The following is a 15,060-nucleotide window of genomic DNA, read 5'->3' as shown; positions in this document are numbered from 1 at the left end:
TTTCACAGAACTAGAACAAATAAGTCTAAAATTTGTATGGAACCATGAAAGGCTTTCTCCAGCCAAAGCAATCTTGAGAAAGTAAAACAAAGCTGGAGGTATCACACTCTCTGATTTCAAACTATACCACTAAGCTATAGTAATCAAAACCATATGGCATTGGCATAAAAATACAGATCAATGGACCAGAATAGAGAGCCCAGAAATAAACCCACACCAACCTCTAAGCGGTGGCGGGGTAGGACTCCTACTGGGGCTCCCTAGTTTCACACCAGAAGCAGAAGAATACCCCAGCAGCCTTGTGGTGGAACGGCCAGGCAGAGGCCAAGGTGACCAGGCAGCCAGTGGGATTCCGGTGTGTAGAGGGGCGCCTAGGCCCCTTCGTTAGAGAACAGCTGCTCTGGGCCCCTCTGTAAAAAGCACCACGAAGGCTGTTAAGAAATGCTGGAATCAGTGTGCCAAAAAGTTAGACTGCTTTAGAACCCAAATGATAGAAGTAAACAAAGTGAGGCTCTTGGCGGGGTAAGCTATGGGAAACTTCCTTTCCGCTCCTTAGGAAGAAAGTGCTCATAGCTCCTAGAGCTCATTCACTCCTCTGGGCATTACAGCTGCATCTGCAGAGGCTGGGGCTTAGAGCAGCAGCTGAAGTGGGCCCCCCACTCTCTTGTGCTGCCAACCTCAGGCCAAACCTTGACATGCCACCGAGGAGACATCACAGATAGCCAGACAGTGTCAGGCGTCAGGAGCTGTGAACTCCCTCCCTCTCTTGGAAGCTCCCTTTCTGTGTCCTTGGTTTAAGTCACCTCACCTCTCGGGGCTCATCTGGAACACAGCCAGGGGGAGGTGCTGGGTTACTGTCAGGGGCGTCTTCCCTCTCCAACACTGATTCAGAGCCTGTGGTTGAATTCTGCTGTGAGGCTCACCCCTGACACCACTATTTGGAGGGAGGCCCATTGTGACATCCAAGTTGGAAAAGGGAACCAGGAACTTCTGACTCCCACTAGTTCCTGGAACTTCCCTCTTTGAGTCTTGGTTTCCCGATCTCCGAAGTGAGGGTAGCATTATTCACTTCTTAGAGTTCTTGGGAAGCTAGAACTAGATATGCACTCACTCATTCATTCATGCATCCATTCATTCAACAAGTATAACTGTGCCTGTCCTCTCAGGGATAGGCAGTGAACAACACAGACACAGCCCTGCCCTTGGGGAGATGCTGGCCGGGGCTGCAGACATTAAACACACAGAATGCATCAAGAGGAAGAGGACAGTCTGGACTGAGGCAAAAGTGCGTGGGGTACCAGGGCCTGGGAGGTGAGGATGAGAGCTTTGCATTTTATTCTAAGAGCATCAGGAGGTGGGGACACATAATCCCATTTCTGTTGGGAAATCCGCTCTCTGGCTGCGGAGGGAAGGAGAGCAGATGGGGGAGGGGGTGGCTGGGTGGACCGCTGACCAGGGGCCTCGGAGAGGAAAGCCGGCTGGAGGTGAGGGGGCACCTTGCCTTTGCCTCCCTTTGCATCTCCTCTCCCGGGGTCTTTCTTGGGCTCTGACTCCAGCCTGCAGGTGCTCTGTAGGAATGAGGAAGTGCCACGCCCAAGAGAGACTGGTGGTATCCAGGTGCCCATGAGTATTATCTCCCTGCCCTCGGAGATTGCTCAGAGCAAGTGAGTGTGTAGAAAAAGGACCCAAGAGCCCTGGGCAGGGGCCCAAAGTACTCTGTCTACTCCTAGCTCCTCCAGTACTCTTTCACATAGGTCACTGGCTTCCCGGTGTCCTCCTCCCCTCATCCGGTATCCATGAGACTAGCACTGAATCCGGGCTGGATTTAAGTCCAGGTAGCATTTTACTGTGGAAAGACCCCAGCTTTGGGGTCAGACAAGCTTGGGCTAGAATCCTGGATCCTGTGTTTGAGGCTATGTGGCCTGACGCTGGCTACTTTGCTTCTGGAAGCCCGCGGCTGGCTAGAGGCCCACACTTTGAGAACCAGTGCCCTAGAAAAGCACCCCCGGGGGGAGGAAGACCTCTGATTCGCTCATTGCCGTAGCCCAAGCAGGGCTGGCACACAGCAGTTCCTTGCTGGGTGTCTGGGGAGACTGGGCTCGAGTGGTTTGTTTTGGCGATGGCAGAAGTGGGTCGAGGGTGGGTGTGGGCGGCGGGGTGTTGGCAACAAACAGATCAGGAGGGGGGTAGGGCTTCTAATGCCAGGTGAGGAGCTGGGCCTCATGGTAGCTGAACGTGGTCCCCAGAGACGTCCACACCCTCATCGCTGGAGCCTGGGCACGTTTCCTTATGTGGCAAAAAGGAACTTCGCAGATGTGATTAAGTCAAGGAATCTGGGATGGGGAGATTATCCTGATGGACCCTAAATATAGTCACAAGAGCCCTTATAAGAGAGAGGCAGGAGATCTGGCTACAGATGGGAGAAGGAGGCAAGTGGGGCAAGTGATGACAGAGAGGGGTCGTGAGCCAAGGAGAGTAGCTGGAAGTGGATTCTCCTCCGAAGTCTCCAGGAGCAACCAGCCCCATCAACACCTTGATCCCAGACCTCCCAAACTGTAAGAGAATCACTCTGTGTTGTGTTCAGCCACCACGTTTGAGGTCCTCTGCTACAGAAGCCCTAGGAAACGGCCGCAGACCCCTCTATCCAGGAAGAACAGTGGAGGCCACTGAGCGGGGTGGGGCAGCACAGGGGGAGAGGCGACGAGGGTGGGGTGAAGGCAACCAATCAGGGGCAGGAAAGGGCACACAGACGGAAGGACCGGCCAGCTGGGCCACTCCTTCCTAGAGTCCTCCCCTGGCTGGCACCCTGGCCGACTGTGTCCCTCCCTTCCCCAAGGGCAGGCCCAGGTAGTCCCTTCAGAATTCTCAGCTCAGAGCAACACCTCCACCCACCTCAGTACTGATAAGGACCTTTGGTCAGGTCAGTGCTGTCCCCAGACAGAGAGCAGGAAGGACATGCTATCGGTCATCAGGGAAGCTGGGAGCCAACCTTATGGAGGGCCACCCGAGGCCCTGATACCCTGGCAATCTCGGTGTGAAATTCAACCTCTGGCTGCTCTTGGCCTCCTACACCCCCAGGTCCCCACCGAGGTGTGAAGCCCTCCCGGCAGTTTGCCATCCTCCTCTGCCAAACCCCTCTGCGCACCGTTTCCAAGGCCTGGAGAACAGAGCGTGGCCACAGCCACACAGAATATGTGCTCTGAAGGCCCTGGTTCTGTGGCCGTTGTGTGTGACCCAGGCAGTCACAGCCTCTCAGCTGGCTTCAGCTTCACAGTCCCTCCCGCAGGGTGGCTGTGAAGATCAGAAGAGAAGGTTGGCATTCATACTCCACGGGGTGTCCAGCACCCCAAGGGCAGCCAATAATGGGGCTGCTATCTCTACTGCCACTCAGAATGTGGCTTTGGCTGACACACTAGCTTGTGTCACTTGGGCAATTTACTTAACTTTCTCGAGCCTCAGTTTTCCCATCTGTAAAGTGGAGATTAGACAAGCACCTACTTCATAAGGTTGTGGGAAACGTGAAATGAGGTCACAAGTCCAGAAGTACCACCCTGGATGAATACGGTCTTTCTCGTCCGCATTTAAGGCTCAGCTCAGAGGTCCACTCCCTGGGACGGGCTCCATGCACCACCTCATCTAGGCACCCAGCACACTGAGTTGCAATTCTTGGCATGTGCTGGTCTGAACCACTGCCCGTCTATTCTTCAACTAGACCATGAGCAATTACAGGTGGTGAGAGTGATGCTTGGGGTGGGGGAAGGGGAGCTTGCTTTATGTCCCATTGCACCCTTAGCACCAGTGCAGCACAAGGGTGGGGACAGGATGCCCACAGGACGACTACACATAGAAACTGACAAACATGTAAAACTGGCACCCACTGGATGCCCAGTGAGTGTCAGCTGCTGTTGCTGAGTACTTACTGAATACTGTTCCTTAAGAATTAGGGGTGAAGGCAGCCTATTAACCAGGGGGTCACACAGATAAGAGCAGTGGCTAGTGGCATGCACGACTACACTGAATCGTTCAATGGGCTTCTACAGGGTCTGTGTCCTTCTACAGCGTCTATGCTCTGTGCTTTGTTCTTTGCTTCATGAGCTAAATTAGCTTTGTGCTCGGGGGTGCTTCCTGAATGAGGTCAGAGGGAGCCTTACCCATCAGGGCCAGATGTGGAAGTCTTCAGATCTACATTTTGGAGAGACATTGCTGGGTGGTTTGGCGGATGGATTTGAGATGGAGAGTCTCAAGGTTAGGAGGCTGGAGCAGGAGCAGTAAGGCTTGTTCCAGCAGACGAGCAGTGGGGGGGTGGAGGGCCCAGGACCCAAGTCTACGGAGGACCCTCCACACCTGGCTGCTGCCAGGACCCAAGGGAATATGAGGCCCAGAGGTGTTGGGCAGTTTTGCTCCCACAACATTCCATAGGGATCAGAGCCCAGAGAATGTGGGTCTGCGGCACCTGTCCAAGCTTTTCTCAAGTCTGAGGCTCAATTATTGAAAGGAGACAAGTGTCCCATTGGGGTCATAGAGGCTGTTCACATCTCCTGGCTCACATATGCATCAGGCAACCCTGGGAGGTGAGTAAGGCAGGCTGCATGAGGACACACCCCACACTCTACGCAATGAGGAGACTGAAGCCCAAGAGGGACAGGGACTTGCTCAAACTACAGAGTCAATGAGGACAAAGGTGAGACTGGGGCTATGCAATTGACTTTCCATGCCTGTTCATCTCAATAAATGCCCAAAATGTCACTTCTGCATCTCTGGTGCTCAGCACAGCTCCAGGCATGTGAGGGGAAATTGATAAATGTTTGCAGATAAATGGATAGATGGATGGATGGATGGATGTATAGGATGGATGGATGGATGGATGGATGGATGGATGGATGGATGGGTCAGTCACATAGACCAGCATTCTGGCATGGTCTGTTGGAAGAGTAAGGAAAGCAACGTCTATTGAGCACTGCTATGTGCCAGGTGTTCTATCAGTGCCCATTCATTCACCCCTCTCACCAGCTAGACCTACCCAGACCTGTAAACACCGTCTCCATGCAGTGGGTGAGCTTCCTCAGTGCCACTCACGTGTTTGGTGGGGGTTTCCCTTAATACCCCGCATTGGCTTTGCCACCAGTGCATTTATCTGCATCTCATTCTGATCCTGTTTATCTTTTTGGCCTGGATACCTCTTGGAGGTAGAATTCTGGGGTGTCCTCTCTCTTGCCTCTTCTGTACCTCAAACATCCTATGCTCTCAGAGCCTATTTTTTAATAGCCTCCTAGATTTTGCTCTATTCCCTTCTCCTCTCTTCATGGGCCAGTGCCACATCCCTCTTCACTGATGGCCCCTTCTCATCTTTCTGGTCCACATTTTACAGGGAACCAGAGCTCTCTATCCAAAGCACAGAACTGCCTGGGTTACCCCCCACCCTTGCTTCTAATCCTCCATCTTCCCCCTAGACCTATGGTACAAGGCCCAAGCTCCTAACCTGACCTTCAAGGCTCTGTCTTCCCAACTTGGCCAGTCCTCTTTCTCCTCTGACCTGAGTGTCCCTAGCATAAGAGCTAGTGCATAACAGATGCTCAATGAATGTGGATTGAGCTGGGTTTGTGGTTACTCCCCAGGCGACAGCATCAGTGCATGGCCATTTGAAGGTTGTCCTGGAGAGCTTGGGTGAATACTTCAAATGACTAACCAACTGGCAGAGATGGACTTCAAACTTAGGACTCCTGACTATAAGGACAATGTAGCCAGAAAAAAGGGCCCGCAAGTTCTAGAGTCAGAGGACATCTGTCCAAGTACGAGATTCTACCTCAGGGGGATTTGGGAGGATGGAACAACACAAAGTTTGCAAAGTGCTCGCGAAGAGTTCCCAGCACAGAATGTTCAACCAGCACCTGGTGAACAGCCACCACCTTAACAGTTACCATTAGTGGGGCCCCCTCCCCATGCACTTCTTCTGCATACAAATGGGCTGGGTAGTTACCTGTCTGTGGCTCCTTGAGTGGCTGTGACCTCTGTCCCACTCCACACCTGGAGCTTCAGGGGCTTCTCCTCCTTCCGTATGGGTTCTCGGCTTTGATTCCTGGCCAGCTGAGAGCTGCTGGACCTCAGAGTTGTTTCATGGGCATTGTGGCTGGAAGGTCTGCAGCGGAAGAGCTGCTGGTATGCCATGCGGAAGTCTCTGTTCAGTGTGGCATACAGGATGGGGTTTAGGGCCGAGTTGGCATAGCCCAGCCACAAAACAACAGCTTCAAAGGCCTCATTGATGGCATCATCCCCTCTCAGCCCACGGTAAACAAACACAGTAAAATAAGGGAACCAGCAGACAATGAAGGCTCCCATCACGGCGGCCAGTGTCACTGTGGCTTTGTGCTCCCCAATGGTGGCTGCCTTCCAGGAGCCGATATGATGGATCCTCTTGGCCTGATCCCGGGCAATCTTGAAAATGCGGTAGTAGGTGATGCACATGACCAAGAGAGGCAAGTAGAAGGTGACCAGCCCATCCACCAAGCCATACACCAAGTTGACCTGGACTTTGCACTTGGGGATGGTGTGATTGAAACCACTGGTCTCATTCCTGCTGTTCCACCCCAGATGGATAGACAGAAAGGACAGGGTGATGGAAATGACCCAAATTAAGACAAGAGAGACAGCGACCCGGACTGGGGTGACCAGCACGGGGTAGCGCAGGGGGTCTGTGACAGCGCAGTACCGGTCGAGTCTGATCATGAAGAGGTTGAGGATGGAGGCCGTGCAGAGCATCACATCCAGGCTGGTATAGATATTGCAGAAGACCTTGCCGAAGCTCCACTTGCAGGAGAGCTGGTAGAAGGCTGAGAAGGGCAGCACCAGGAGGCCAAGGAGCAGGTCAGTGATGGCCAAAGACACGATGTAGCAGTTGGTCAGACTGCGGAGCCGGCGGTTTAGGCCCACAGCCAGGCAGACCACCACGTTGCCGGCAATGGTGATGAGGATGAGGACAGTGAGGACCACGCTGACAGTGATCCTACAAGGGGGAGAGTCCAGACAAAAGGAAGAGGCTGTGCCGTTAGGTACCATCCTGGAACCTTACGGCTCCTTCCTCTGCCCACAGCTCCTGGCCACTTCCCGTCCAGCTCCCCAGTGTGCCAATTCTGTCAATCACTGGGCTCTAGGCTTCCGGTAGAGTCAAAAGAAAATGTTCAAACATGGGGAGGCTACAATGACTGCTGCAGAGCTGTTTTTCTAGAAATAAATAAAGCAGTCTCCTAGGAGGTATTGGGCATGAATATGAATGAAGAAGAGCAAAAGGAGAGAGAAGGTTCTTGGTTCAAATTCCAGTCCTCAAATTACCCCCTGCAGAGCCAGCTTCCTCCAAGGACTGAAGCAGGTCTCCACTCTCCAGGTGTGCATAGAGACTGAGGCACTGGAGCACGTGTCTGGAGGTGGCTTTGGTTTTATGCAGGAGAGATCATGTGGAGATGTGGCCACATCCTTCTCCATAGCTGATGGGTGCTCCCAACCATGTGAGGGAGGTCAAGGACTGCTGCGTCTGCCTCTTAGGAGCACTGGAGAACAGGAGCTGAAAACGCAAGGGTCAGGTGTTGAACACTTGAAATCAGACTAAGAGCGTGACTGACCCAAGATGAATCCTTCTAGATCTCCCTGTGAGACTCCAGGAGGCACAGGGCTAATGTGGACACCTTTCCTTAGGAAGGACCGAGGCAATCGGGATACACAGCAGGAGGAGGAAGGGAGGCAGGGTGCGAGGGACTGGACCACTGTGTCACCTCCTGAGATACGGTTGGAGTGGTCGGGCTATTTATTGGAGAAAGAAAGAATGAGACACAGACTCTAGACACCCCACCCCCACCCCAACAGGGACTGCATCTGCTGTTCACTGCTGGTTCCCAGTGCCTGTCCCCACGGGGAGGCATTAAGCATCTGATGGATAAATGATAAACTGAATGAATAAATAAGCAAATGTAATGAATTTCCTCATAAAGCACTGAGAACTTGACGCTGTTGGTTTTACAAAATGTCACCATACAGTAAACCAGGAATTGACAGAGGTTCTCAGGAGAAGGCCAGGTAGTAAATATTTTCTGCTCTGCAGCCCCCAAGGTCTCTGCTGCAATTCCTCAGCTCTGTCACTGTGGCACGAGGGCACCTACACAGACAACGTGCAAATGAATGAGTGTGGCTGTGCTCCCATGAGGCTTTGCTATGGATGCTGATATTAGAATTTCACATAATTTTCACGTATCACAAAATGTTGTTCCTCTTTTCATTTTTTCTAACTCTTTAAAGAAAGTTTTTTAATATTTATTTTTGAGAGAGAGAGAGAGAGAGAATGAGCACATGAGCAGGGGAGGGTCAGAGAGAGAGGGAGACACAGAATCTGAAGCAGGCTCCAGGCTCTGTGCTGACAGCTAGAACCCACGAACTGTGAGATCATGACCTGAGCCAAAGTCGGACGCTTAACCAGCTGAGCCACCCAGGCGCCCCTTCTAACTCTTTTTAAAAACGATTTCCAAACTATTTAAAAGTGTAAAAGCCATCCTTAGCTCACAGGTTGCACAAAACTGGGCACAGGGCAAGAATTAGCCTGCTGTCATAGTTTGCCAGAGGCACCCTCTGTCCACACTCGCTCTGAACATCAGTCTAAATCTTAACTTTTCTTATTGGGCAGAACATGCGGTCGGTCAGCCAGCACAGAGCTCACTCAGTCTCTCCAATGGCTACACAGCAGCTCATGGGGTGGCTGGCCAGGGTTTATTCTATTATGCCCTTATCACGAGTATTTTGGTAGTTTCCAGTTCCTTCCTCTCTCCCTCCCATCCTTCCACCTATACCAATGCAAACAGCACTTCAGCAGAATGGCTGCACACACAATACTTCCTAGTTAAATCCCAGAGATCCCCTCCTCCTGGTGGTATCCTAGGATTTCAACTGAGGAAACACAGCTAAGGCCCTGCTGATTCCCTTTCACAGAAGCTGATCCTGCTTTTCCAGACAGCAGCTAGCAACAATCTACTGCGACCTGGGGTGTGCAGAAATCAAGCTGACAGTACACCCCCTCTCAGAAGCAAGCTAATCGCCATGTGACAGAAATTAAGCCTCTCTTAGGCTCTGGCCTGGAGCGGTTTTGCAACCTGAATATGAGAAGCATCATTTAATCGTAACCACCGTGTTGGTGCAGAGATCACGGCTCCTGGCCACCTTCTGCCACTCCAGCTGGTTCAACCACCAGGCCTTGCGAGCTGGGCCTCTGGGTATTATTTTTAGAAGATCTTTTCATTACATAAATAACATAAGCAGCATGGCTCTCACTGGTACATTTAATTAACTGTGTGTGGGGGGGGACCGCCACAGAGCTATCTTTTTGAGGATCCCTAGTTCCGAAAGCTATTTTCTTTCTGAGTTTCTTAACAGGTATAGGTATTGGTGCCCTTGGACCAACGTTTCCGTTAATGTTTGGGGTTTTCAAATCTGAACTGCAGCAGCCTCTCATATCATTCAAAATTCATCTTCCCTCCCTTCTCCTTTCCTTCTCTTCCTCCTGTCTCTTCTTTCTAGCAAATATTTCTTTGAGAACTCAACAACATTGGCAAATGCTGTGGGTGCTGGGGGCACAATGATGAACAGAGCAGCGGCAGTTGCCTTTTTCATGATGTTTCAAAGAAGAACCACTCTGATGCATTTCTATTTTGCAGCCCAGGTCCCAGAAGTTTCTGGCGACTTTTCACGAAGGCAGGAGCTTTTGCACGGAGCTTAATCCAACCCATGCCTTCTGGGTAGAGTGACTGCCCTCGAGAACCACGGCGTCACAAGATCGTTGTCTTTATTTTCATCATCACAGCTAACATAAAAAACACTTGCTTGAACTTTCCTTTCAAACTTCCGAAGTAATGACATACTTATTGTAGTAAACCAAGTATGCTGACGTATACAGGAAGGGCCAGCTGTTTGAGCTATCACACCCAGACTCTCACGCACAGAAGGTGCTTGTTGCTGACTGTTTGACCTGATGGGGGCCTTCCGTTCTTCCTCTGTGCTTCTACGTGTACTCAGGCACACATATCACACATGACTGAGCAACTTTCTTTCCCTAATTTCTTCATTGTATAAGGATACCCCTTTAGGTCACAGACCTAATGCATTCTTTTGAGAACCTATGCTGTGACAATACAGCCTCTACCATCTGTGCTAGTGGGTTTGCAAGCAGCAAAAAGCAGGAAACAATCAGAGTGTCCAGCAAATGGGGACAGCTCGAGGAATCACAGCACCTCCTTCCTGTAGGATAGCCCTGGGCATGGTGAGATCACATATTAAATGAAATATCATTTCATCCTCACAATAACCCAAGAATGAGGGAAATCACTGCTCCATTTAATGTCTGAGAGAGTGAGGCTCAGAGGCCAAGTGATGTCATGGACCTAGCAAGTAAGCAGAGAGCCTGGATTCAAACTCAGCTCACACCCCTCTAGCCTGCCTTCATGCCTGTACGTTGCTCAGGCTTCGACCCATCCTTCCAACTGGGTCTCACCAAACACGCTTGCACTTGTCCTCTGACTTGGCCATTCAGGCAGCCCAGCCTGCATCTCTCCGAATGGATTACCCCTTCTCACACCTGCCTTTGCTGTCTCCCTCACCTGGAGCCCTGCTCGCTCCTGTATTCACTTTAACTACTCTCCTTTCAAGGCACCGCTCAAATACCCTGGAGCTTTCCTGAATGCCTGTACTTTGTACCGAGCTATACCGTTGGCACCCGCTGCCTTATAGTGTTAATATGGCTTTGTGTGTGCCCTCCCCACAGGGCCTGGATCTTGCCCACCTTTCTCCACCCCATTCACCCATTCATCCATCCAACCATTCACCCATCCATCCATCCATCCATCAATCCACCTATCCACCTATCAACCTATCTATCCATCCAACATTTTCTATTGTCTATATAACAGGAGAGGTACAGGGTATATGGAGTATGTGAGTGTGTACATGTGTGAGTGCATGCGCGCGCGCACGTATGTGTGGTTTCTCTGCCTTGGAAATCTACATGCACTCACCTTGGAATTCAATGGGTCTGGTTAGCATCTGATGGATATGTGAAAATGGGCCCATTTTTCCCAGTATTTTATGGCGAAAATTTTCACACACACAAAGTTGAAAAAACAACCCAATGTACATTAGATCTTATCCAACTCTCTGTGAAGATCAGGTAATCATCTGTTCTACCTCTCGTTCTGTGTGTGTGTGTGTGTGTGTGTGTGTGTGTGTGAAAATTAGATCAAAGTCATTAAAAAAGGCTTCAGCCACTTCCTCTACTCATCGTGCAGGCTGACCACGGATGTTAACAGCTGCAAGTCCCATGGCTTCCTCTCCTGAACTTTGTCTTAATAGCCTTTGAAAAGGCACCTTTGGGAGAACCTGCTCAGGGTGGCAGTACCCTGCGCTGTCCCCGGGGAGGCTTCTGACATTTACCTGCAGCGATCACCTAGCAGAGGGATTCATAATAAAGAGTGAGGCTCTGCAGGGCCGTGCTGGTCAATTAGCCCTCCAGAGCAGCCCTGGCCCAGCATGATAAATGCACTCACCGTACTCTCTGATGTCTTTCAAACCCACTGTGCTGGGCTCTGTGCGGGAGGAGGGCTGATTGCTCTCCATTACGAGCTCCGGTTGGTCTCTAAGTTTAGATCCTTGATGTGACATTCAAGGTTCTTCATGACCTGGTTCTGTCTTCTCTCTTTAGTCTCAGCTTCTGTCTGCCATATGCACTTTCCTGTCCAGGACAACACTTTGAGAAATACAGTGCAGGTGACGTTGAATTCCTCCTGGGTTTGAAAGTCCCAGGCCCATTCTGACTCAGTGCCTTTGCATCTGCTGTTCCCATTGGCTGGAATGCCCCTCCTCTCTTCTATTGCCTGGTGAACCCTCATTCTTCCTTCAAGACCTGGCCTCCTCCACTATCTCGTCCAGGAAGTCCAGAGGTATTTGTTCTGCCCCCTCATTTCAACCTCCTACTTACACCCACCTCTAGTACAGGCTTGTGCTTTCTGGGGTGCACTGGGTAGGATGCTGAGTTTTCAGTGTCCCCGGAAAACTCTCCTTCTAGGGGGTCCTTGGTGATTCAGCATCAGAATATGTCTCCTCAGGAACCGAGTTGTGGTGGGTGGGAAAAAGAATATCCTTTCCCTCTGCATTCCTCCCACACAGCACAAAGAATACGGTCGAAGGTCACCCCACCAGCACAGAGGTATCCCAGAGGCAAACCCAAGTCTACCTCGTGCCTCAACTTCCCTCTCACTGTTCCTCACAGGAGAGATGTTCCTCACAGAAGGTATGGTAGATTCTGTTTGCAGACTAGAGGGGCTGAGACCATCTAGAAAAGCCACTAGCCTGGAGGCTCAGGTCTCCTCCCTTTCAAATGTTATCAAACTGAGTCCAGCACTTTCTCTTTTCACCGGGAAGTGAAATGAAGTTCCTCTTTCAAGGTTTATGTACCTACGTTCCAGGCACAGCCACCTGGGAGCTGGCATTGTGCAAGCAGCCAGCAATTTGGGGTGGGGGTGGGGGATCAGTCAAGGCCTGTCTGATTGGGTTTCTCCCTCGGCCTGACAGATGAATCTGATTTTCTAGGCCATTATTTTACACTAGGAAAAGACAACGGTACTCAGACAACGCCTGTATGCTAGGTACCTCCTGGGTGAACCGGCAGGCAATCCTGTGAAGTAGGATTATTCTTATTCTGCAAAAACTGGCATGCAGAGAAATGAAGGGGAGCCCCAGGGCTGAGAGCAAGGACTTTGGACAGATCCAGGTTCTAATTCCAGTGCTGTCATATAAAAGCTTTGTGATCATGGGTGCTTCACTGCAACCTCTCTGAGCCTTAGTTTTCTCATTTGTAACATTTGTAAAATAATAAGCCCTCCTTCACATGGTGGATGTGAAAATGCAGGGTCTATTCAACACTTACTGCCTGGCATATGGTAGGTTCTCACCAAATGTTATCTGTGTTATTGTCTAAGGCTGCATAGCCAGGACATAGCATTCACGAGCACTTGATATATTTTCTGAGTGCCTTCCAGGGGCAGACACTGTCCTGGGTTCTTGAAATACAGCAGTGAGCATGACAGACACATCTAGAAACTTCTACTGCAGTGGGGGAGAGAAATTTGTAAGTAACTCACGATAGAATTGCGCATTTAATTGCGGTTCTGTTAAGGGTTATATATAGAAAGGGGAAGTAGAAGGAACCAAGGAGATTATATAATGGGGGACCCGACCGGGTCCAGGTGTTAGTTACTGAAGGCTGGAGAAGATAGTTGAGTTGAGACATTAGATGCTAACGCTATGAAAACGGGGGTCACACAGGTTCTGGACAGAGGGAACAGCTCCCACAAAAGTTCCAGGAGGGAGATGGTGGATTTTAACCCCAGAGCCATCAAGGCGTCTGGGGATCACGGTGGGGTGTGAGCCTAGTGATGTGACCAGAGGCAGGAAGGGGCTCACTGTCCTGCTGTCTATATCAGGAGTTGGAGTGTGGCAGTGGGGGTGGGCCCGAGCTGGGCCCTGCTGACCACCTCCAGTAACCACCGTAGGTTAAGAGACATAGAAGTCACTGGGTCCTGGAAAGGCCACTCTTTGTCTTTCTGAGCCATAATTTCTTAGAACTTTCCCCCTATAATTGGCCATTTCAAATGTCCTAGGTACCTGAGGCTGAGTGCATCAGAAAGTGGCCTCAGCAACAGGCCCTCAAGAGCTCTGTCCCTGTCAGAGTCTCAAAGGGGCCCGAGAAATGGGAGTTATGTCAGTGGGGCAACTTTTCAGTCTTTAGGGAGGGAAGGCAAGCCTTTGCAAGCTCCGGAGTGGCCATATCCACACGGGGTGCTGAGCAAATGTGACTAAGGCTCAGACGGTGGGAATGGAAACTACCTTGGTCTTCCCAGGGTCCTTTCCTCCCACTTCCAGGTGCCAGCCAATGCACAGCTCCACTTAAGAAATGCTGACACGCTAGGAGCCTGGGGGCTCCTTCTTACCATCACTCCGGAGCCTGGGGCAAGCTGTGGGCAGGGGACGCAAACAAAGTGGACACGGCGGGTCCCGGCCCTGCAGTTCAGACACAGCCAAGCAATGCGGAAACAGGGGCCACGGCAGGGGCGACGAGGAGCCGTGGGAATTCAGAACAGTGAAGTCTGACTCTGGCTGGTGGCAGGTGACAGCTGTGTGCACGCACGCTCGCATATAGAAGGCGACATTTTACTAAGCCTGGAAAACCCCATTAGTGTTAAGAACACTCAGACTCCTGACCCAGCAGCTGGGTTTCTAGGAATTTGTCCTGTGACTCTCCACAGTGCTGACTGTGTTAGCGAAAGCTGGAGATGGTGTAAAAGTGCACAGGACACAAAGCAATGACACTGTCTGAAAGACTGAGTAGGTTGTCTGGCTCCCTCGGGGATGCTCTCCAAACATGAGCCGAGTGGGGGAATGTGTGCGTGTACCTGTGCATCCACATGTGTCCGGCTCAGGAGGGCCACCTGCCAAAAGGGTAAGGTGGGTGGCTTCCTGCGGGGACCTGGGGCTGAGCTGTGTGGGAGGGAGACTTCTTTCGCCAGGCACCCTTTGTGACCTTTTGAATCTTTTTACCTTGGGTATGTATACCTTTTCAACACCTAGCAGCCACATGCTCTGACAGGTGGAGGGGTGAAGGGGCAGAGTATGCTGGGTGGAGGGAGTAGCACACAGAGGCACGGGGAAGTGTGTCACTGGGTGACCAGATCGTGCTGAGGGCCAGGCTCAACCACGTGGTTGGTCAGCGCTCCAGGCCAGGGCTGGCACTTGGTCCGCTCGCTCCATGAGCCCCTTTGTAAGAAATCCTCCACTCCAAGCTCCTGGCCCCCAGGGACCAGCCTCCCCACCCCCCAAAAATCATTGCACAGGTCTGGAGTCAGACTGGTCATGCCATGCCCTTCCATGGCTTCCCCTGTGGTTACTGTGAAGATAACTGTGCCTGCCACACCCTGTGTGATCTGGCCTCTGCCAACCTCTTCTGGCTGATTCTCGTGGGGGGGAGGTGGAGCTGGGGCT

The 15,060-nt window shown here is 51.4% G+C and overlaps 1 protein-coding gene across 1 annotated transcript in view; it reads right to left on the bottom strand.

Annotated features, from left to right (window-relative positions):
• Window positions 1-7,171, bottom strand: part of HRH2 (histamine receptor H2) — a 29,868-nt gene extending 22,697 nt beyond the window's left edge. Inside the window, exon 1 of the mRNA XM_039239793.1 lies at window positions 5,978-7,171. Within this exon, the coding sequence (XP_039095724.1) occupies window positions 5,978-7,053 (1,076 nt within the window). The 5' untranslated portion in view covers window positions 7,054-7,171. The remainder of the gene's footprint in view (window positions 1-5,977) is intronic.
• Between the last annotated feature and the right edge of the window lie 7,889 nt (window positions 7,172-15,060).

The sequence above is a fragment of the Hyaena hyaena genome, unplaced genomic scaffold, assembly GCF_003009895.1.
Source record: "Hyaena hyaena isolate Hyena2069 unplaced genomic scaffold, ASM300989v1 scaffold_160, whole genome shotgun sequence".
Lineage (NCBI taxonomy): Eukaryota > Metazoa > Chordata > Mammalia > Carnivora > Hyaenidae > Hyaena > Hyaena hyaena.
This window is presented reverse-complemented; position numbering and strand designations above follow the sequence as displayed.